The 22,060-nt window shown below is 44.6% G+C and overlaps 1 protein-coding gene across 25 annotated transcripts in view; it reads left to right on the top strand.

The window, feature by feature from the left end:
* Positions 1-22,060, top strand: part of LOC143923526 (uncharacterized) — a 213,321-nt gene that overhangs the window by 161,903 nt on the left and 29,358 nt on the right. For all 25 annotated transcript variants that reach the window (XM_077447270.1, XM_077447271.1, XM_077447263.1 and 22 more), the window contains one exon: positions 15,104-15,404. In XM_077447270.1, coding sequence (XP_077303396.1) covers positions 15,104-15,404 — 301 coding nt within the window. The remainder of the gene's footprint in view (positions 1-15,103; positions 15,405-22,060) is intronic.

The raw sequence follows: 22,060 nt of genomic DNA, 5'->3' as shown, positions 1-22,060 counted from the left end.
CAGTTATCAGGAAAAAACAACAGATAAATTCTGATCACAGATGTGTTTATTATTTGTACATTTGTACAGTCAATGCATTTCACGGGCCTTCAGAATGTCTGCTTCATCAGGGCTGATTTTATGGAACCTTGAGGCAACAAAAAGAAATACAAACCCCATTATATATACAAAGAAACAGATTTACCAAAAATATGTTTGTGTTTATCACATTGTGTAATCGTGTTCTCTGACCATGTATGATGTGATGTAAAATAACACAAATACAAAACATTTTATTTTTATTTTTTTTGTATTTAAAAAAAAAATTGTTAAAGTGGAACTGCACTGCATCTGAGCACTACAAATCCATAACAATATTATTTAATTAATTTTTAATATTCAAAGCAAACTCCCCATCCATCCATAGCATTTACTTCCTGGAATTCATCTGCCCTTGGTTTAGGAATGCAAGCAGGAGGGTGTGTTTATCTAAGAAAGCTCCCTTCTCCAGAAGACTCCTGGCATGTATGACATAATTTGCCTAGTCCAAAAAAAAAAAAGTTATGTTATATATTTGGTGTATTTTGCTGTTAATTGTTTTTTAATTGCTTTGTCTAATCCTTTTTTAAGACTTTAGACAATGGGAACAGGTGTAAAAATGGGAAGTTTTTAAGGTCCATGCCCACTAGGCAAAAAAAAAATGCCATTGTTAGAGGCATTTTGTTTTTTTTTTGTTTTTTTCTGCCTCTAAACGCCCCTCTTTGTTGTTCTATGTGTCCATACACAAAAGGTGTTTAGAGGAGCTTACAGGCAGGGGAGTTTAGAGGCTGAAAAAACCCTGAAGAGGGGCGTCATGGCAAAAAATGATCCACAAGGCACTAAATGCGTCAAAAACGCTTGTAAATGTGTGTCAAAGCCATGTGCATTTATGGCTTGGACGTTTTTTCATTTTAATGACCATAATAAATGAATGTTCTGGCCAAAGAAATTAAAAAATGCCTATGCGCTTGACACGCATAAACGTGCCTCAATGCAAAAACATGGCTTAAGCGCATTTTTACCCCACCAGGGGGCCCACTTGGGATCCTGCACACGGGCACACTAATTTGATGATATGCCTCTGGCATGGACCCCAAACGCCTTGATGTTATTCATGAAATAAAGGGCACTCGAAGGGATGATATCCTGCTGGGCACCACACAATGCACTGTGTATTGCACAGCGCATTGTAAGCCCTGACTGGCTGAAGCAATGCACCTTACCGCTGCTCAAGTACAACGCTTTGTCCAATAAGGGCACATAGCACTTTGAGAGCCCTGAATGGATAAAGCAATCATGGCTTTATCTCATAGTCCTGCCCCACACTATAAAAAGTTCCTTCCCACAGAACACTTTGCAGTGTGAAGATGGAGCAGGGCTCAGTGATAGCAAGCTATTTAGTGTTATTGTGAGTGTATAGTGTCAGTGTAGCATGAGTATAGTGTCAGTGTAGTGCAGTGTTTTTACAATTTGTATCAGTCCTCAATTTGTAGTGCACTAAACACCACATTCAATTAACCGCTTGCGGACCAGCCGTCGCAGTTTTACTGTGACAGGTTGGCTCCGCTGCGCAAAATCACGTTATTGTACGTGATCTCGCAAGGTCTGTATAGCAGGCCCGCCGCGAGCTCCTTGAGTGAGGCCACGGGTTCCGTGGACTCAATGTCTGCAGGGATACCCGCGATCATCTCACGGTGAGGAAGAACGGGGAAATGCTGATGTAAAGAAGCATCTCCCCATTCTGCCTAGTGACAGGACACGGATCACAGCTCCCTGTAATCAGGAGCGGTGATCAGTGTCATGTCACATGTAGCCCATCCCCCCACAGTTAGAATCACTCCCTAGGACACACTTAACCCCTACAGCACCACCTAGTGTTAACAGCTTCACTGCCAGTCACATTTACATAGTAATCAATGCATTTTTAATCGCTGTATAAATGTGAATGGTCCCAAAATAGCGACAAAATTGTGTTCGCCATAATGTTGCAGTCACAATTAAAATCGGTGATTGTCGCCATTACTAGTAAAAAAATACAATAAAAAAAATACCATAAAACTATCCCCTATTTTGTAGACGCTTTAACTTTTGCGCAAACCAATCAAACGCTTATTGCAATTTTTTTTTTTCAAAAAATATGTAGAAGAATACGTATCAGCTTAAACTGAGGGAAAACTTTTTTTATATATTTTTGGGAATATTTATTATAGCAAAAAGTAAAAAAAAAAAAAAGTGTTTTTTTCCAAAATTCTCACTCTTATTTTGTTTATAGCGCAAAGAATAAAAACCGCAGAGGTGATCAAATACCACCAAAAGAAAGCTCTAATTGTGGAGAAAAAAATTACGTCAATTTTTTTGTGAGCCATGTCACATGACCACGCAATTGTCAGTTAAAGCGACGCAGTGCCGAATCGCAAAAAGTGCTCTGGTCAGGAAGGGGGTAAATTCTTCCAGGGCTGAAGTGGTTAAATAGAGTGCATGTAATCACCCATTTCCTATTATATAGTATAATAAACCCCCTCCTATCATGCCTGGAAAGGCCAACAAGGAGAGGCAGACGTTCCCATGCCTATGAAGGTACCAGCAGCATCTGTGTCCACAGGCAAAGGTGAACGTGGTCCATCCTCAGGCAAGGCATGTTTGTCTCTTTTTACTGATGTTGGCCATGCTGTCCAGCCACAGCATGCAGAAAAGGTGGTGGACTGGCTTCCTAAACAATCCTCATCCTCCTTATCCTTTATCACCCATGTTGATACTAGTTTGCAGTCCACCGCAGCTGCCAGAGTGGCCTATTCTGCTTTTTTCTCCCCTCTCATAGCCCCAGCATCATGCATGGAGGAGTCAGCTGAATTATTTGAACACAGAGTCAGCAACTTGCTTCTTGAGAATGTGCAGACAGTACTTGATTTGGATGTTGGTTCTGAGGTTGAGAAATGGAGTAACATGAGCCTACAGAGAGGGTAGAACACTGATAAACAACAAATTGTCATGTTCCCCCAGCCACAGCATATTGCCAAGTTGGCTCCAGTAATGAGGATGGTGGGGGTGATGATGATGAGGTCCCTGACTCGACTTGGGTGCCTGATAGAGCAGAGGAGGAAAGTAAGGGGGAGAAACAATCCCAACAAGGCAGGATGTCCTCCAGAGGCAGCCATCATGAAATAATAGGAAGGGCCTTATGGTGAAAAAGTATCTAGGGGCGAAAACAGACAGGGAGAGCATTCCAGTAGATAATCCATTGGGTTACTGGGTCACTGGGTCATGAGAATAGACCACAGGCCATAACTTGCCCAGTATACAATTGAGCTGCTGGGCTATCCTGCATCCAGCATGCTTTCTGAATGAGAATTCAGTGCTGCCCGAGGTTTTGTGACAGATAAAAGAGCTTGTTTGTCCACAGACTCTGTTGACCAGCTGACGTTCCAAAAAATGAGTCAGTCGTGGATTAGCAGCAGCTAGCAAGCTAATGTTGCTAATTAAATTTGTTGGGGATCTGGAATCTCTGCGAGACTGTCTAGACTGCCTAGCTTTGTGGGTGTTTATTTTCTCTTTAGATTTTTATGGGCACAATTAACACCCAGGGCCAAATGTTTCCACACCTGTTTCACGTAATTTTTAACAGCCAAGTCCAATCTTGTGTTTGCCACAGATTACTGTGAAGGGTTACAGTGTGAAGGCACCAACAACACCCAAGGCCCAATTTTTCCACAATTGTTACTTATATCCAAAATTTTCAAAAGAGACACCAGACTTTATCTAAAAATATTTTTTAATCTTGGCCTGAGTGTACTATAGTTTGGTTGCTCACTGTGGTGCAAATCTTTGTTATTTCCATCCAAAGTCTACAAAAAAGAAACCAGAATTTTTCCCAAAAATCTTTAATCTTGACTTTAGACCGCCCCCCCAAGCCGTTGTTTACAAAATAATGAAAGCTTGCAGGGAAAATCAAATTAAATATAATTTCTTTCCTTTTTATATTTGTCAGTTTTGCTTCAGCAGGTTCTATACACGGTACAGATGCGCCACTTTACAGGCAGACTAAATGGACCCCCAGGCACTTTAACCACTTGCTTACTGGGCACTTAAACCCCCCTCAGTCCCAGACCAATTTTCAGCTTTCAGCGCTGATGCACTTTGAATGACAATTGCGCGGGCATACAACACTGTACCCAAATGAAATTTTTATCATTTTTTTCCCACAAATAGAGCTTTCTTTTGGTGGTATTTAGTTACAGCTCGGAGTTTTATTTTTTGCTAAACAAACAAAAAAAGATGCAAAAAAAAAAAAAAAAAAAAATCATGTTTTAATAGTTTGTTATAAAATTTTGCAAACGGGTCATTTTTCTCCTTCATTGAAGTGCGCTGATTAGGCGGCACTGATGGCTGCATTGGTGGGCACTGATGGGCTGCATTGGTGGGCACTGATGGGCTGCATTGGTGGGCACTGATAGGCTGCACTGGTGGGCACTGATAAGCATAGTTAAGGCGGCACTAATAGGCACAGATAAGGCGGCACCGATGGGCACAGATAAGGCGGCACTGATGGGCAAAGATGGGCACAGATAAGATGGCATGGATGGGTGGCACGGATAAGTGGCATGGATGGGTGGCACGGATGGGCACTGATAGGTACCACTGATAGATGGGACTGATGGGCACTGATAGGTGGCACTGATAGGTGGCTCTGATAGGTGGCACTGCTGGGCACTGATGGGCGGCACTGCTGGGCACTGATGGGCGGCACTGCTGGGCACTGATGGGCGGCACTGGGTCGCAGCACCTTTGAGGCAGATTGTGGGCACTGTGGGTGGCACTGTTGGTGGCACTGCTGGATGGCACTGTGGGTGACATTGTGGGTGGCACTGTAGGTGGCACTGTGGGCACTATGGGCACTGATGGGGGCACTGATGGGGGCACTGATGGGGGGCACTTACTTTTATTCAGGATGGCACGGCGGTGGGCAGGTGGGCACTGGCAGGGGGCAGGTGGTCAGCTGTATTGCTGGCCGTGATCGGGACTGATGTCCCGATCACGGCCGCCGGTGATCGGCTTTTTTTTTCTCTCCTCGCGCTGTCAGCGCGAGGAGGAATAATAGCCGATTACCGGCTCCGTTCTATCACATGATCAGCTGTCATTGGCTGACAGCTGATCACGTGATAAGGGGTCGGGATCGACCCCTTGCACGGATCGGTGATCAGGCGAGTCTCACGGACTCGCCGATCACAGAGCGCGCCGCGCGCGCCCCTCAGGGGGCGCGCAGGCCGCTCGTATCCGGGACGACGTCAATAGACGTAGTCCCGGAAATGTGGGTCCGCGCTGATGCCGTCATTTGGCAATAGCGCGGATCCCAAGTGGTTAAAGGAATTCTTAATTTTTATTGTTTCAATTTAAGCATCATTAAAAACACTGCTCCTTTAAAAATTAACTATTATTTTTGCATTGATACAGGATACAGATTTTTTATTTTTTTTATTTTTTTGTGATTATACAAAAGCAGAGGAATCTCTGCCAGGTAAAATTGTCCCTATATATATATATATAGCCGCTAGCAATATTGCCATTTCTTCCGGTAGGAATGGCTCATCACGCCCACAATATTTTATCTCTGCCAGGTAAAATTGTCCCTATATATATATATATATATATATATATATAGCCGCTAGCAATATTGCTATTTCTTCCGGTAGGAATGGCTCATCACGCCCACAATATGCCCCCCCCCCCCCCTTTCGCAGCAGTGATTCACCCATCAACTTGTGGTTATAGAAAAGAAAACCACACCATCTATGGCCGGCTTAAACCTTTACCAAAAGGAAACTGAAAAATATTAAAGGGTCCTAGGTTATAAAAAGCATACACTGTATGTTGATCTGGACACAAATTATGCTAAATTTACTCCATTCACCAGAAATGCTGACAGTTTGATTGTTGACACGTTAATCTTCTTTGTATTAATACGGTTTATTCAGAATATGAGAAGTTTATTTTTATCCATTTTAAAAATGCAGAAATGAGCAAATAGAAATCTAAATTAACTCAATATTTGAATACCATTTGGCTTCAAAACAGCATCAGTTATTTTAGGTAAACTTCCACACAGTCAATAAAGGAAATCAGCAATTTGTTTACATTTAAAATTATGTTTTTGAATTTGTTTCAAATACAATTCAAATTCGGACACAATTTTATTTTGTTATAATTTTATTCAGATTTGTTTAACCATCTCGATACAGGGCACTTTCACCCCTTTCCTGCCCAGGCCATTTTTCAGCTTTCAGCGCTGTCACACTTTGAATGGCAATTGTGCAGTCATGCTACACTGTACCCATTTGAAATTTTTATAATTTTCTTCACATGAATAGAGGTTTCTTTTCGTGATATTTAATCACGTTTTAGTTTTTTTTTTCAAAATTTTTTTTTAACAAAAAGCAAAAATTTTGAAAAAAAAAGTTTCTGTCAGTAAAATTTTGTAAATAAGTAATTTTTCTCCTTCATCGATGAGCAGGCACTGATGATCACTGATAGGCTGCACTGATGAGGTGACACTTATGGGCACTGATGAGGCTGCACTTATGGACAATGATTAGGGGGCACTGATGAGGCACCAATTTGCTGCACTTATGGGCACTGATAGGTGTCACTGATATGTGGCACTGATGAGCAGCACTGGTGGGCACTGGTAGGCATCACGAATAGGCAGCACTGATGGGCATTGATGGGTGGCATTGATGGACAACCATGATGGGCATTAGGGATGAGCCGAACACCCCCCGGTTCGGTTCGCACCAGAACTTTCGAACGGACCCCAAATTTGAACAAACTTTAGAACCCCATTGAAGTCTATGGGACTCGAACGTTCGAAATGAAAAGTGCTAATTTTAATGGCTAATATGCAAGATACTGTCCTAAAAAGGGTTTGGGGACCTGGCTCCTGCCCCAGGGGACATGGGTCAATGCCTAAAATGTTTTTAAAAATGGCCGTTTTGGCAGGAGCACTGATTTTAATGACGATTAAAGTGAAAAAAAAGTGAAATATTCCTTTAAATATGGTGCCTGGGGGGTGTCTGTAGTATGCCTGTGAAGTGCCACGTGTTTCCCGTGTTTAGAACAGTCCCTGCACAAAATGACATTTAACGGAAATAACACCATTTAAAACTGCTTGCGGTTTTAATGTTATATCTGGTTCCTGCAATATGGTTGAAAATCATTGAGAAAAATGGCATGGGTAGCCCTCCCTGCCCATTACCAGCCTATTTGGGTCTTGTACGCATATTAAGTGGAACCCTGTACCCATATTAAAAAAAGGAAATGCGTGTGGCCCCCAGGCCCTATATACTCAGAACAGCAGTATACAGGCGGTGCAAACAAGACAGGGACTGTGTAGGTTTGTTGTGTTAAGTTGAATCTGTTTGTAATTTTCAACTGGTACATTTTTAAAGTGTAGCTCCAGTCAAAAAAACTATTTTTAAGCTTTTTGGAAAACATAGGGAAGGGTTATCACCCCTGTATAATTTGTTTTGTCGTCCATCTTTTTTCATCTCACTTGCTGCTGTCTCCTTGCGTTTGCAAGTAGGAGATGTTTGTAAGTTGGATGTTTGAAAGTAGGGGCCTGCCCTATATGCTCTGCAGAAATGGCGGAACAAGGTGTTGGTTTTGCCACAACATTGTAAGCCCTGAAAGTGAATCTTGGTGGGCGCTGGAGCGCCCTGCTGTGAACAATTATATCAAAAATTGTAATTACATGCCATTGTTGAACAGTGGTAGAAAAATTGACCTTTGGTGGTTGTGGTGCTGGTGCCACAACACTATAAGTCCTCACCGTTACTCTGGGTGGGCACAGGAAGGGGCCCTCCTGTGAAATATTATATCAAGAATTGTAATTACATGTCCCTGTTAAACAGGGGCAGAAAAATTTGGCCTTAGGCACTGCTGCTGGTGCCACCACACTGCAACCTCTTCCATATACTCTAGTTTTATTGCAGGAATTAGCCCTGCTGCAAAGCATTGCATCAAAAATTGTACTTAAACGCCTCTGTTAAACAGGGGCAGAAAAATTGGGCCTTAGGCACTGGTGCTGGTGCCACCACACTGCAACCTCTGCTATATACTCTAGTTTTATTGCAGGAATTAGCCCTGCTGCAAAGCATTGCATCAAAAATTGTAATTAAATGCCCCTGTTAAACAGGGGCAGAAAAATTGGGCCTTAGGCACTGGTGCTGGTGCCACCACACTGCAACCTCTCCCATATACTCTTGTTTGATTGCAGGAATTAGCCCTGCTGCAAAGCATTGCATCAAAAATTGTACTTAAACGCCCCTGTTAAACAGGGGCAGAAAAATTGGGCTGATGGCATCAACCAGAACCAGAAATGTTCTTCCAACATATCAGCGGAGGAGGAAGAGGATAGACAATCAACATAACAGGACAGTCACTCAGCATCAGCATAGACAGTCTTGAAGGGATGTGATATTTCAAAAAAAATTATTCTGTTACATCAGCTTCAGGTGCTTGGTAGCTGTGGGTGATCCAAGATTGATTCATCTTGATGAAGGTCAGTCGATCAACTGATTCGGTGGACAGGCGCACCCTGTGATCGGTAACAAAGCCACCAGCAGCACTGAAGGTGCGTTCCGAAAGAACGCTGGATGCAGGACAGGCCAGTAGCTCAATTGCATACTGTGCAAGCTCTGGCCAGTGATCCATCCTCAAGACCCAGTAAGCCAGAGGATTTTCGGTGGGAAAGGTGTCCAAGTCTGACCTTGCCCCTAGGTATTCCTGCACCATGTAAATCAGACGCTGGCGATGGGTGCTGGAACCGATCATACCTTGGGGCTGCGGACTAAAAAATTGTCTGAAAGCATCAGTCAGACGGCCACCTTCTCCACCGCTCCTTCTGACCGATGCTTCAGCAACACGTTGTCCAGGACCAGGAGTTTGTAACCTCCCAGTCTCTGGGAACGCGTTGCACAGACCTTTCTGCAAGGCCTCCCGGAGATGTCTCATCCTCTGCTCCCTCTGCGATGGCAAGATAAGGTCGGCAACCTTACCCTTGTACCGTGGATCAAGGAGAGTGGCCAGCCAGTAATGGTCCCTCTCCTTGATCCGAAGAATACGAGGATCCTTCCGCAGGCTTTGCAGGATCAGGGAGGCCATGCAGCGTAGGTTAGCTGAGGCATTCGGTCCGGAGTCCTCTGGGTCACTAAGGACAACATGATCCGCAGCTACCTCCTCCCAGCCACGTACAAGTCCACGTGTTTCTTGGGACTGTAAATCATCTCTACAAGACTGCTGCTGCTGCTGCTGATGCTGATGCTGAGTGCCAGCCTCCACCTCCATGCTGACACAATCATCCTCCTCCTCCTCTTCCTCCTCCTCATCCTCTTCCTGTGTGATGGGTGGCACAGCAGGAACACTGTCTGGATAAAGGGGGCCTTGAGAGGCAAGGAAGTCCTCCTCTTTCTGCCTCTGTTCTGCCTCAAGTGCCCTGTCCATTATTCCATGCAGCATATGCTCCAAGAGGTGGACAAGAGGTACAGTGTCACTGATGCATGCACTGTCACTGCTCACCATCCTTGTGGCCTCCTCAAACGGTGACAGGACAGTGTATGCATCCCTGATCATGCCCCACTGGCGTGGTGAGAAAAAACCGAGCTCCCCTGACCCTGTCCTGGTGCTGTAGTCGCACAGGTACTCATTGATGGCTCTCTGCTGCGTGTGCAGCCGCTGCAGCATGGCCAATGTTGAGTTCCATCTGGTGGGCATGTCACATATAAGGCGGTTCTTGGGTAGGTTCAACTCCTTTTGGAGCTCAGCCAGCCGAGCACAGGCATTAAATGATCGGCGGAAATGCACACAGACTTTCCTGGCCTGCTTCAGGACATCCTGTAAGCCGGGGTACCTGCCCAAGAACCGCTGCACCACCAGGTTAAGGACGTGAGCTACACAGGGCACATGGGTCAGTTGTCCCTGTCGGAGGGCGGAGAGGAGGTTGGTGACATTGTCGCAAACCACCATTCCTGGCTTAAGCTGGCATGGCGTCAACCACCTCTCGGCCTGCCCCTGCAGAGCTGACAAAACATCCGCCCCAGTGCGGCTCCTGTCCCCCAAACAAACCAGCGCAAGCATGGCATGGCATCGTTTTGCCTGCGTACTTGCGTAGCCCCTGGAACGCCTACGGAGCACCGCTGGTTCTGAGGAAAGAGCACTGGAAGAGGCCATGGAGGAAGAAGAAGAGGAGGGGGTGGAGGAGAGAGGTGTGTCACAACCAATAGTAGCATTTTGGAGGCGTGGTGGCGGAACAACCTCCAACACTACTGCACCTTGTCCTGCATCCTTCCCAGCTGCCAGAAGAGTGACCCAATGGGCCGTGAAAGACAGGTAACGTCCCTGTCCATGCCTGCTGGATCATGAGTCAGCGGTAATATGCACCTTACCGCTGACCGCCCTGTCCAGCGAGGCAAGGACATTGCCTTCCACATGCCGGTAGAGAGCCAGAATCGCCTTCCGTGAGAAAAAGTGGCGTTTGTGGACCTGCCACTGAGGAACCGCACATTGTACAAACTCACGGAAGGGGGCCGAGTCTACCAACTGAAAAGGCAGCAGTTGAAGTGCTAGCAATTTAGCCATTTAGCATTTAGTGTGCTGCCCCTAAGCTGGCCCCCGGAGGGCATCCTGCCTCGTTGGACATGTGCCTCCTCCTCCTCCTCCTCCTCCTCTCTCCTTCCAGGCACCCACGTGGAGTCAGTGCCCTCATCATCCCCTCCCTCTTCATCGCTGTAGCAAACCTGGCAGTATGCTGCAGCTTGTGGAACATGACTGCCAGATTGCTGTCCTTCTTGAGCATCCCCTCTCTCTGCGCTCACGCTACTGCCTTCCTCTAGCTGAGTGTCATCATCAGAGCCCACAAAATACTGAGCATCCTCCTGGAGCATGTACCCAACACTGTGCTCAAAGAGTTCAGGAGACTCCTCAGGAGGACGTGGTGGGTCTAGGGAAGGAGTCACTGATGATGACATTGAGAGGAGGGAAGACGATGAGTTGGCAGCTGCTTTGCTAGTACCCTGAGACTGGGTGAGAGAGGATGAGGAGGATGAAGAGGGCTTGGTTATCCACTCTACCAAGTCGTTGGCATGTTGCGGTTCAACATGTCCAGCTGCCGAAAAGAAGGACAAGCGTGTCCCATGGCCACGTGCTGATGACAATGCACCGCATCCACGACCAGCACTGTTGTCTCTAGACACAGAGCCTGCTTGCCCTCTTTTATCGGCTCGCGGCTGTCTGCCTCTCCTTGCTGGCCTTCAGACATGGTAATGGCCTGAAGGGAGTTGGGTAAAAAAGCAGTTGGGTAGTGTATATTGTGCTAGAGGCACACAACACCCACTAACTCCTGCAGATGCCTTTATTATAGAACACCAGAGATAAAGGGGTATATACAGATGTATACTGTGCTGTGCTTGAGGCACATACAACTTCCAATAACTCCTGCAGATGGCAAGTGGTCTCAAATAGAGAAGAGCTATGTAGGTGGATATAGCGGTATGTACTGGGTACAGAGCACGCAGACAGCACGCACTAGCTCCTAACACTACTGACTGCAAGCTCTATTATAAAAGATAGATCACTAGCTATATAGGTGAGGTGAATATAGCGGTGTATACTGCGGTCAGGGCACGCAGACAACAACCACTACACAACAGCAAGATCGAAAATCGTCCGAAAAACGATCGGTGTGTACTGTGTTGAAGGTACACAGAACACCCACTAACTCCTGCAGATGCCTTTATTATAGAACACCAGAGATAAAGGGGTATATACAGATGTATACTGTGCTGTGCTGGAAGCACACACAACTTCCAATAACTCCTGCAGATGGCAAGTGGGCTCAAATAGAGAACAGCTATGTAGGTGGATATAGCGGTATGTACTGGGTACAGAGCACGCAGACAGCACGCACTATCTCCTAACACTACTGACTGCAAGCTCTGTTATAAAAGATAGATCACTAGCTATATAGGTGAGGTGAATATAGCGGTGTATACTGCGGTCAGTCCACGCAGACAATAACCACTACACAACAGCAAGATCGAAAATCGGCCGAAAACGATCGGTGTGTACTGTGTTGAAGGTACACAGAACACTCACTGCTTCAGACGCCAACACACTACAAAAGGCCGCCGCGCTGGCGGCCTTATATAGTGTGGGGCGTGCACTACACAGCCTGAGCTATGATTGGCCACAGGCATCCTGCCTGTGGCCAATCATGGCTCTCCTCGCTGCTGGCGCTGCGATTGGCCAAGCATGCGGGGTCACAGTGCATGCTTGGCCAATCATGAGCCAGCAATGCACTGCGCCATCGCAGTGCATTGTGGGCCGTGAGCGTCACACGAATTTGACGCGAACGGACCAAAATGTTCGGACTTCACCGAACAGACGAACAGCCAATGTTCGAGTCGAACGTATGTTCGACTCGAACACGAAGCTCATCCCTAATGGGCATTGATAGGCAGCAGTGATGGGCATTGATAGGCAGCAGTGATGGGCATTGATGGGCAGCACTTATAGCCAGCACTGACTGGCATCACTAATGGCCACTGGTTGCTGGCACTTGTGGGCACTGATTGCTGGCATTGGTGGGCACCTATTTTCTGGCACTGTGGGGGCTTTATTGTAATCAGGGCACTGATATGGCGGTGGGCGGGCGACAAGAGGTTGAATTTGTTCTTATTGTGATTCTGAAATTCGCATACAAGACAAGAAAAGTGGTACTGTGCATACATACAGTATATAATAAGAACAGATACTGAAAATTACACCCAGCATACAAGACAAGAGAAGTAGTACTGTGCAGAGTCCATACATACAGAATAAGAATAGATACTGAGAATTACACCCGGCATACAGGACAAGAGAAGTGGTACTGTGCAGAGTCCATACATACAGAACACTGAGAATCAGCTTAATTTTGAGAGGAAATTAGGATTTTGTTTGTTACTGGTAACTATGGTTTCACTGTTCCATTCTTAGGTAAAAATAAAAAATATGTCCATTAAATTAAAAGATAAAAATGAATTAGATAAACATCTGCATTCTCAGAAATCTAACCTGATCTCATTCACATGGGAGGCGGGGGGTGGTAACAGCAGTAAGCATGTGCAGATCATTTTTTTCCGAATAAATATTCAGACAAAATTTTCATTATTCAGAGATTTGACTATATCTGAATCACAGAATTGTAGTACAAACAAATTTTACAGAATTCTCAGAAATTTGTATTGAAATTTGAATCGAATTTTAAATCGAATTCCATGCGAATTCAAACTGTAAACATATTACTGAAATCAAAGGTTATTAGAGTACCATTTGGAAATAATGCTGTTAAGCCAAAGGTGATTTAAAGAGTCGTTGTAATAATTTGATGAAGATTTTTCTTTTGTTTGATAACTTTGCAAATGTAAAATTGATAAAAAGAAACCAGGAAAATATAAATATTTGAAAGCATTTGTACATTTTTTTTTCTCAGCTGCTTAAAACTTCTGTACATTATTGTACATAGTAAAATGTTGAAAGTAAGATATTACTTCTTTTTTTTTTTAAATTGTATTTTTATTAAAGTGCAAGGAACAAACAGAACGTTACAAAACGTACAGCAATTTAGGTACAGTAATTGAGACTACATACATGGTGAAATGATACATCATAGATCATAACAGAAAAAAAAAAAATAGGTCATTACAGAAAAAATAAATATAAGAAAAAAAATAAATAAAGAAAAGAGGAGGGGGGGGGGGTAGGGGCGGAGGCCCCAAATGAGTTTCAAGGGGATAATGACAAGGAGCCTGTATTCCAATGGTGAGAGGTGACTACAAAACAACCAGGGTACTATCACTGAGAGGAACCATGGATTGAACTATCCCAGAGATCCCATATCTTATCAAACCTATCAGTGGCGTCTTCCGAGCTGACATATGCTCCATTCTGCGGATATCACCAATACCTTGTATTAGCTGGGTCTGGGATGGGGGGGGAGGTGGATAGCCAACATGCAGGGATAGCTCGTTTGGCTGCTAGTAGAATGAAGGAGGCCAATTTATTTGAGGATTTTCCAAAACCAGGGACTGGAAGACCCAGAAGGAGATGCATCGGGTCCAGCGAAATGGAGATACTGAAGACCTGTTGGAGAAAAGATACCACCCTGGACCAAAAAGAAGCTATCAATTCACATTGCCAGAAGATATGATAAAGAGTACCCTTAAGTTTACCACATCTCCAACAGAGAGGAGAAAGGGAGGGATCGTACCGATGGAGAACCTCAGGTGTCCTATACCAAAAAAAATAATACCTTGTAAGCTGTCTCTTTTTGCGCCACACATCGGGAAATCTTAGAGGTGGATGTCCAAATTTTGGCCATTGGGAGGGGGATATTTGTTGTTGTGTAGCGTGAGACCATTTGACCATGTATGAATGGGGTTCTAAAGATATTACTTTTATTAATCAGAACACTTTTGTCTATCATTTGTCTGTCAGTTCCAAAATAAAAATGTAAAAATCTTGACTGGTGCATTTGAATCTAAAAAAATCGAAATTCAAATCGAAAAAGTAGAGTAGAAGAAAATTTGAAAAAATACATAGATCTGATTCCCAATAGGAAATTAGTGATTCAACCGAATTTAACTAAACTAAATAACTAGGTTAATGAATCAGAACAAAACAAAACAATTTTTTTCGTCATGTACATGTCTAAAGGCAGTTGAGCTGTTATTTTACTGGGGCAATATTTCTGCCAAAGTGAATGGGGCACACTGCAACCACCCTACAACCACATGTTGTGGTGTAGGCTTTTCTGGGTTAAAATAGGTGGTGAGGAGGAGACATATCCCCTACAAGTCAACTCCATCATGGATCGCTTTTCAGAGGGGCATGAAGGGCTGCTGCTAGTGTAATGGAGTCCTTACATTGTATATAAAAAATTTAGCATTAGTAGAAATTGCTATTATGAAGAATAATTTATTTTATGGTGACAATTCTACTCGGTTATTTTTAACTACCGTATTTTATTTTTATGTATATATTTTTTTTTTATTGGCAGTGTTCAGCAACTACCAGCCTAAATGTAAAAAATCAAGCAATAATAACAAAATATCTGAAAATGCTTTCACGAGGAAAATGGGAAAAATTTAAGACGGCTCTTTGCAACATGAAGCCTCCAGGTGAAACTGAGAAAATTAAGATGAAAAATCTGTACAGGAAACTCAAGGAGCGAATTGTTGCGCTAATCTTCAAGCGATTCAATGAAAAACTCGGGACAGAAAAAATCTTGGAGATTCTTAAAAATTTAAAAGAATTTAAGATAAGGCGTAAGATGCAGAGAAAACTCAAAGAAGGTGACGGTGAGTAACACACATTTGTACAGTATATTATATACATGTCCAGCAGTATATTCTGTATAAGGCTGATCACAAATCACTTCATTACAGCCATAAATCCAATACAATACTTAAAAATATAATAAAATAAAATATAATAAAAATTTGGCTTGTTAAACCTGGACTCCAGTTAATAACCCCCCACCCCCTTTAGATAATCGCCATTTTACTTTAAACAAAAATACTAATGTAAAAAACTATTTTACTTACAATCTGTGGTCATGTGACCCTCCAGGTTCTAAGTATTCTACCTTCTAGATTGCAAAGTGGGAGGGTCCTTCTTCAAGTGTCTGTCTGTGTGACATGGACATTTCTTATTGGCTATCCAGCAGATATAAAAGTTTAGGGTTCAGTCCAAACACATAGACAACAAAATCCAAACATTTATATGGCAGGAACCAAACGTCAGGTATAATAGCATTAATACTACCACTAATATACACCCACCGGCCACTTTATTAGGTACACCTTGCTAGTACTGGATTGGACCCCATTTTGCCTTCATTCTTCATGGCATATATCCAACAAGGTGTTGGAAACGTTCCTCAGAGATTTTGCTCCATATCGACATGATGGCATGATGTAGGTGCTGCAGATTTGTCGGCTGCGCATCCATTATGTGAATCTCCCATTTCACCACATTCCAAAGGTGCTCTCTATTGGATGAGATGTGGTGAGTGTGGAGGCCATTGGAGTACAGGGACCTCATTGTCCAGTGGTGAGATGATTGGAGCTTTGTGACATGGTGCATTATCCTGCTGGAAGGAACCATCAGAAGATGGGGACACTGTAGTGATAAAGGGATGGACATGGTCAGCAACAATACTCAGGTAGGCTGTGGTGTTTAAACGATGCTCAATTGGTGCTAAGGGGCCCAAAGTTTGCCAGGAAAATATTCCCCCAACACCATTACACCACCACCAGCCTGAGTATATCCATACAAGGCAGGATGGATCCATGCTTTCATATTGTTTTCGCCAAATTCTGACCCTACCATCTGAATGTCGCAACTGAAATCCAGACTCTTTAGACCAGGCAATGTTTTTCAAATCTTCTGTAGCATGGCCCCCGTGAGGGCTGCTTGAATTTACCTGTTCATCTGCATTGCCCTTACTCTGTGAACTCTCCAAACCACCAAACCATGTGTGAAGTCCCGCTGTCAATGGTTGTTAAGGATGCAAACAGGTGCAAGTAGCACAAGTTTCCTGGCCATCTAAGCAAAAGGGAGGAATGGTGGTGATATGATATCACCAACCAAATATGGCCATGTCCATGTTTGGTCTGTGATGTCACCACACCCCCGTATCCTTGTATATAAACCTAATAACTGCTGCAACCTTTTTACTAAAATCTCCTCAATGGCTTCTAGCTTGCCAAAGTTATGCTAAAGCTTTTCCCAAGTGGCATTAACCAATTGCTGACCATATAATTTAGATGCACAGTGGCAAAGTGGTACGGCTGTGCCGGATCACGTATCTAGTATTGAGTATCTGATTATACACAGCGGGTACCGTGGACTCGATGTCCGCTGGCACCTGTAAACAAGGCAGATTGCCGTTCTGTCCATACAGAAGTCATGAATCATGTATTGCTGCAAAGCAGGGAGACTAATCTAAGCATTCCCCTAGTACAAGCACCTCCCCCACGGTATGAAAACAACAGCTGGGCACATAATTAAAGCCGAGTTCCACCCAAAAATTGAACTTCCGCTGTCCAGATTCCTCCCCCGGTGTCACATTTGGCACCTTTCAGGGGGGAGGGGGAAGCAGATAATTGTCTAATACAGGTATTTGCTCCCACTTCCGGCAAAAGATTGCAGCAATCTATGCCATGTCCCCCCCCCCCTCCATCTTCCAGGAGACACACAGGTCCCAGAAGACAGCAAGGACCATTCAGAAAGCACAGGGAAGTAGGGAACCAGGCTGTAACGCCACAAGGCTTCAGTTCCTGATTCCCTTACTAAAGATGCCAGACCTGAAGGCCGGGTTGGCTTCGGGTGAGGACATTGCAGGCACCCAGGTTGGTAAGTGTCCTTATTTTAAAAGTCAGCAGCTGCAGTATTTGTAGCTGCTGACTTTTAAGAAAAAACTCAGCTTTGACCCTTTGATCACCCCAATGTTTTTTTCAAAATTGTCTGTCTTTTTTTGTTTATACCGCAAAAAATAAAAACGGCAGATTTGATCAAATACCACCAAAAGAAAGCTCTATTTGTGCATAAAAATTACATACATTTTATTTGGGTACAGCATTTCACAACTGCACAATTGTCAGTTAAAGTAACGCAGCACCGTATCACATAAAAATGGCCTGGTCATGAAGGGGGGTAAATCTTCCAGGAGCAAATGGTTAAAGTGGATGTAAACCCTCCATATACCCAGTGCAATGAACAGCCTCAGGTGATAAACAGAGATGAAACAAGTCCCCCTTTTTTTTGCTTGTTTACATGCATTCTTTTCATTTTTGTACATCCCTTCAAAAGGGCTGATTTTAGGTAAAATTTTTCTGCATTTGTCAGTATCACAGAGGTGGGGGTGAGAACTGCAGTTAGACTCTTATCTCTTGAATTCCCTGTCAGACAGATTTGTGAGTGAGAGAGCTGCAGCTGACAGAGGAATGTTTATTGTGTGCACAGGAAGTTAGTTAACTCTAAGGTCCCTTTCATACTGCTCTGTAGCAACAATTGTGGTTGTGACAGAACCACTTTGGCACCCTGATTGGGTGCTTCCATCCACCAAACAGAGCCTCCTGTCCTCCAAACCGTTCCGAGCAGATTCAGAGCTTATACCAGCCCTTTTTACCCCAAACATCGTACACAGGCAAGATGTGAGGTAAACTCCAAAGGTAAACTTTTTATTGAAACGCAGACACATACTTTATACCCCACAGGAGGACATTCCTATCCTGATCATATTACCCTAACAATACAAACTGTAAACAAGAATATAAATACAACAACCAACATATACTATAAACATTACATTAATTAACCGCTTGCCGACCGCCCGCCATCATTTGACGGCGGCAGAATGGCAAATCGCTGTAGCTGTATGGTGAGGGCTTTAAGGGGTATAGGGAGCGTGCACGCCTGCCTCGTCACTAAAGAGTCGATCCGCTTGCCCTGACAGAGCCAGAATGGGGATTTGTGTGCTTAGGAACAACGATTGGTCTCCACCCCCAGTCAGTCAGTCCCCCCACAGTTAGAACACGAGCCACAGAACACGAGCCTCATGTCCATCAGAGTACGAGAACTGTTGCCGATTACGCCATTGAATTCCGTACTCTGGCAGCAGAAGTCACTTGGAACAATGAGGCCCTTGTGGCTGCTTTTTCTCATGTCTCTCGGATAACATCACAGATGAGATAGCAGCTCGAGACATACCTACAGATCTGGAGAAGTTGATCACATTTGCCATTTTCATTGACTCCAGACTCCGAGAGAGACCTTCCTTTAAGTAGGACTTGCGAAAGCTTACTGTACATTTAACTCTAAACTTTGCAGTCCCACCCTTGCCTCCCTCAATAAAGCTTTGCAGTCCCACCCTTGCCTCCCTCAATAAAGGCAGAGATTGTGCCTTTATTGTGACCAGGCAGGTCACTTTTTGAAGTCTTGTCCTACCTGTCCAGGAAACGCTTGCACCTGAGGTCCTGTAGGGGACAGACCTTAGGTGGTATTGTTATGTCTCCAGTTATCCTGAAGGATAAGCCTCTAGCTCCAGTTACCCTTTCTTGGCCAGAGTCGTCCATCGATACACAGGCTTTAATCAACTCTAGGGCTGCAGGCCTATTCATAGATAATACATTTGTGTCTAAGCACACGATTCTGCTGCAGCTTCGTGTCACTCCACTTGCCGATGGGAGACCTCTACAGCCTGCCCGTGTAACTCAGGAGTAGGGATGAGCCGAACACCCCCCCCCGGTTCGGTTCGCACCAGAACTTTCGAACGGACCCCAAAATCGAACGAACGTTAGAACCCCATTGAAGTCTATGGGACTCGAACGTTCGAAATGAAAAGTGCTAATTTTAACGGCTAATATGCAAGATACAGTACTAAAAAGGGTTTGGGGACCTGGCTCCTGCCCCAGGGGACATGGGTCAATGCCTAAAATGTTTTTAAAAATGGCCGTTTTGGCGGGAGCACTGATTTTAATGACGATTAAAGTGAAAAAAAGTGAAATATTTCTTTAAATATGGTGCCTGGGGGGTGTCTGTAGTATGCCTGTGAAGTGCCACGTGTTTCCCGTGTTTAGAACAGTCCCTGCACAAAATGACATTAAACGGAAATAACACCATTTAAAACTGCTTGCGGTTTTAATGTTATATCTGGTTCCTGCAATATGGTTGAAAATCATTGAGAAAAATGGCATGGGTAGCCCTCCCTGCCCATTACCAGCCTATTTGGGTCTTGTACGCATATTAAGGGGAACCCTGTACCCATATTAAAAAAAGGAAATGCGTGTGGCCCCCAGGCCCTATATACTCAGAACAGCAGTATACAGGCTGTGCAAACAAGACAGGGACTGTGTAGGTTTGTTGTGTTAAGTTGAATCTGTTTGTAATTTTCAACTGGTACATTTTTAAAGTGTAGCTCCAGTCAAAAAAACTATTTTAAAGCTTTTTGGAAAACATAGGAAAGGGTTATCACCCCTGTGTAATTTGTTTTGTCGTCCATCTTTTTTCATCTCACTTGCTGTTGTCTCCTTCCGTTTGCAAGTAGGAGATGTTTGTAAATTGGATGTTTGAAAGTAGGGGCCTGCCCTATATGCTCTGCAGAAATGGCGGAACAAGGTGTTGGTTTTGCCACAAAATTGTAAGCCCTCAAAGTGACTCTTGGTGGGCGCTGGAGCGCCCTGCTGTGAACGATTATATCAAGAATTGTAATTACATGCCATTGTTGAACAGTGGTAGAAAAATTCACCTTTGGTGGTTGTGGTGCTGGTGCCACAACACTATAAGTCCTCACCGTTACTCTGGGTGGGCACAGGAAGGGGCCCTCCTGTGAAATATTATATCAAGAATTGTAATTACATGTCCCTGTTAAACAGGGGCAGAAAAATTTGGCCTTAGGCACTGCTGCTGGTGCCACCACACTGCAACCTCTTCCATATACTCTAGTTTTATTGCAGGAATTAGCCCTGCTGCAAAGCATTGCATCAAAAATTGTACTTAAACGCCCCTGTTCAACAGGGGCAGAAAAATTGGGCCTTAGGCACTGGTGCTGGTGCCACCACACTGCAACCTCTGCCATATACTCTAGTTTTAATGCAGGAATTAGCCCTGCTGCAAAGCATTGCATCAAAAATTGTACTTAAATGCCCCTGTTAAATAGGGGCAGAAAAATTGGGCCTTAGGCACTGGTGCTGGTGCCACCACACTGCAACCTCTCCCATATACTCTTGTTTGATTGCAGGAATTAGCCCTGCTGCAAAGCATTGCATCAAAAATTGTACTTAAACGCCCCTGTTAAACAGGGGCAGAAAAATTGGGCTGATGGCATCAACCAGAACCAGAAATGTTCTTCCAACATATCAGCGGAGGAGGAAGAGGATAGACAATCAACATAACAGGACAGTCACTCAGCATCAGCATAGGCAGTCTTGAAGGGATGTGGTATTTCAAAAAAAAATATTCGGTTACATCAGCTTCAGGTGCTTGGTAGCTGTGGGTGATCCAAGACTGATTCATCATTCAAAGAACGCTGGATGCAGGACAGGCCAGTAGCTCAATTGCATACTGTGCAAGCTCTGGCCAGTGATCCATCCTCAAGACCCAGTAAGCCAGAGGATTTTCGGTGGGAAAGGTGTCCAAGTCTGACCTTGCCCCTAGGTATTCCTGCACCATGTAAATCAGACGCTGGCGATGGGTGCTGGAACCGATCATACCTTGGGGCTGCGGACTAAAAAATTGTCTGAAAGCATCAGTCAGACGGCCACCTTCTCCACCGCTCCTTCTGACCGATGCCTCAGCAACACGTTGTCCAGGACCAGGAGTTTGTAACCTCCCAGTCTCTGGGAACGCGTTGCACAGACCTTTCTGCAAGGCCTCCCGGAGATGTCTCATCCTCTGCTCCCTCTGCGATGGCAAGATAGGGTCGGAAACCTTACCCTTGTACCGTGGATCAAGGAGAGTGGCCAGCCAGTAATGGTCCCTCTCCTTGATCCGAAGAATACGAGGATCCTTCCGCAGGCTTTGCAGGATCAGGGAGGCCATGCAGCGTAGGTTAGCTGAGGCATTCGGTCCGGAGTCCTCTGGGTCACTAAGGACAACATGATCCGCAGCTACCTCCTCCCAGCCACGTACAAGTCCACGTGTTTCTTGGGACTGTAAATCATCCCTACAGGACTGCTGCTGCTGCTGCTGCTGCTGCTGATGCTGAGTGCCAGTCTCCACCTCCATGCTGACACAATCATCCTCCTTCTCCTCTTCCTCCTCCTCATCCTCTTCCTGTGTGATGGGTGGCACAGCAGGAACACTGTCTGGATAAAGGGGGCCTTGAGAGGCAAGGAAGTTCTCCTCTTCCTGCCTCTGTTCTGCCTCAAGTGCCCTGTCCATTATTCCACGCAGCGTATGCTCCAAGAGGTGGACAAGAGGTACAGTGTCACTGATGCATGCACTGTCACTG

This window comes from Lithobates pipiens, unplaced genomic scaffold, assembly GCF_037356315.1.
Source record: "Lithobates pipiens isolate NorthernLeopardFrog02 unplaced genomic scaffold, aLitPip1_a1.2 Scaffold_22, whole genome shotgun sequence".
NCBI lineage: Eukaryota > Metazoa > Chordata > Amphibia > Anura > Ranidae > Lithobates > Lithobates pipiens.
This window is presented reverse-complemented; position numbering and strand designations above follow the sequence as displayed.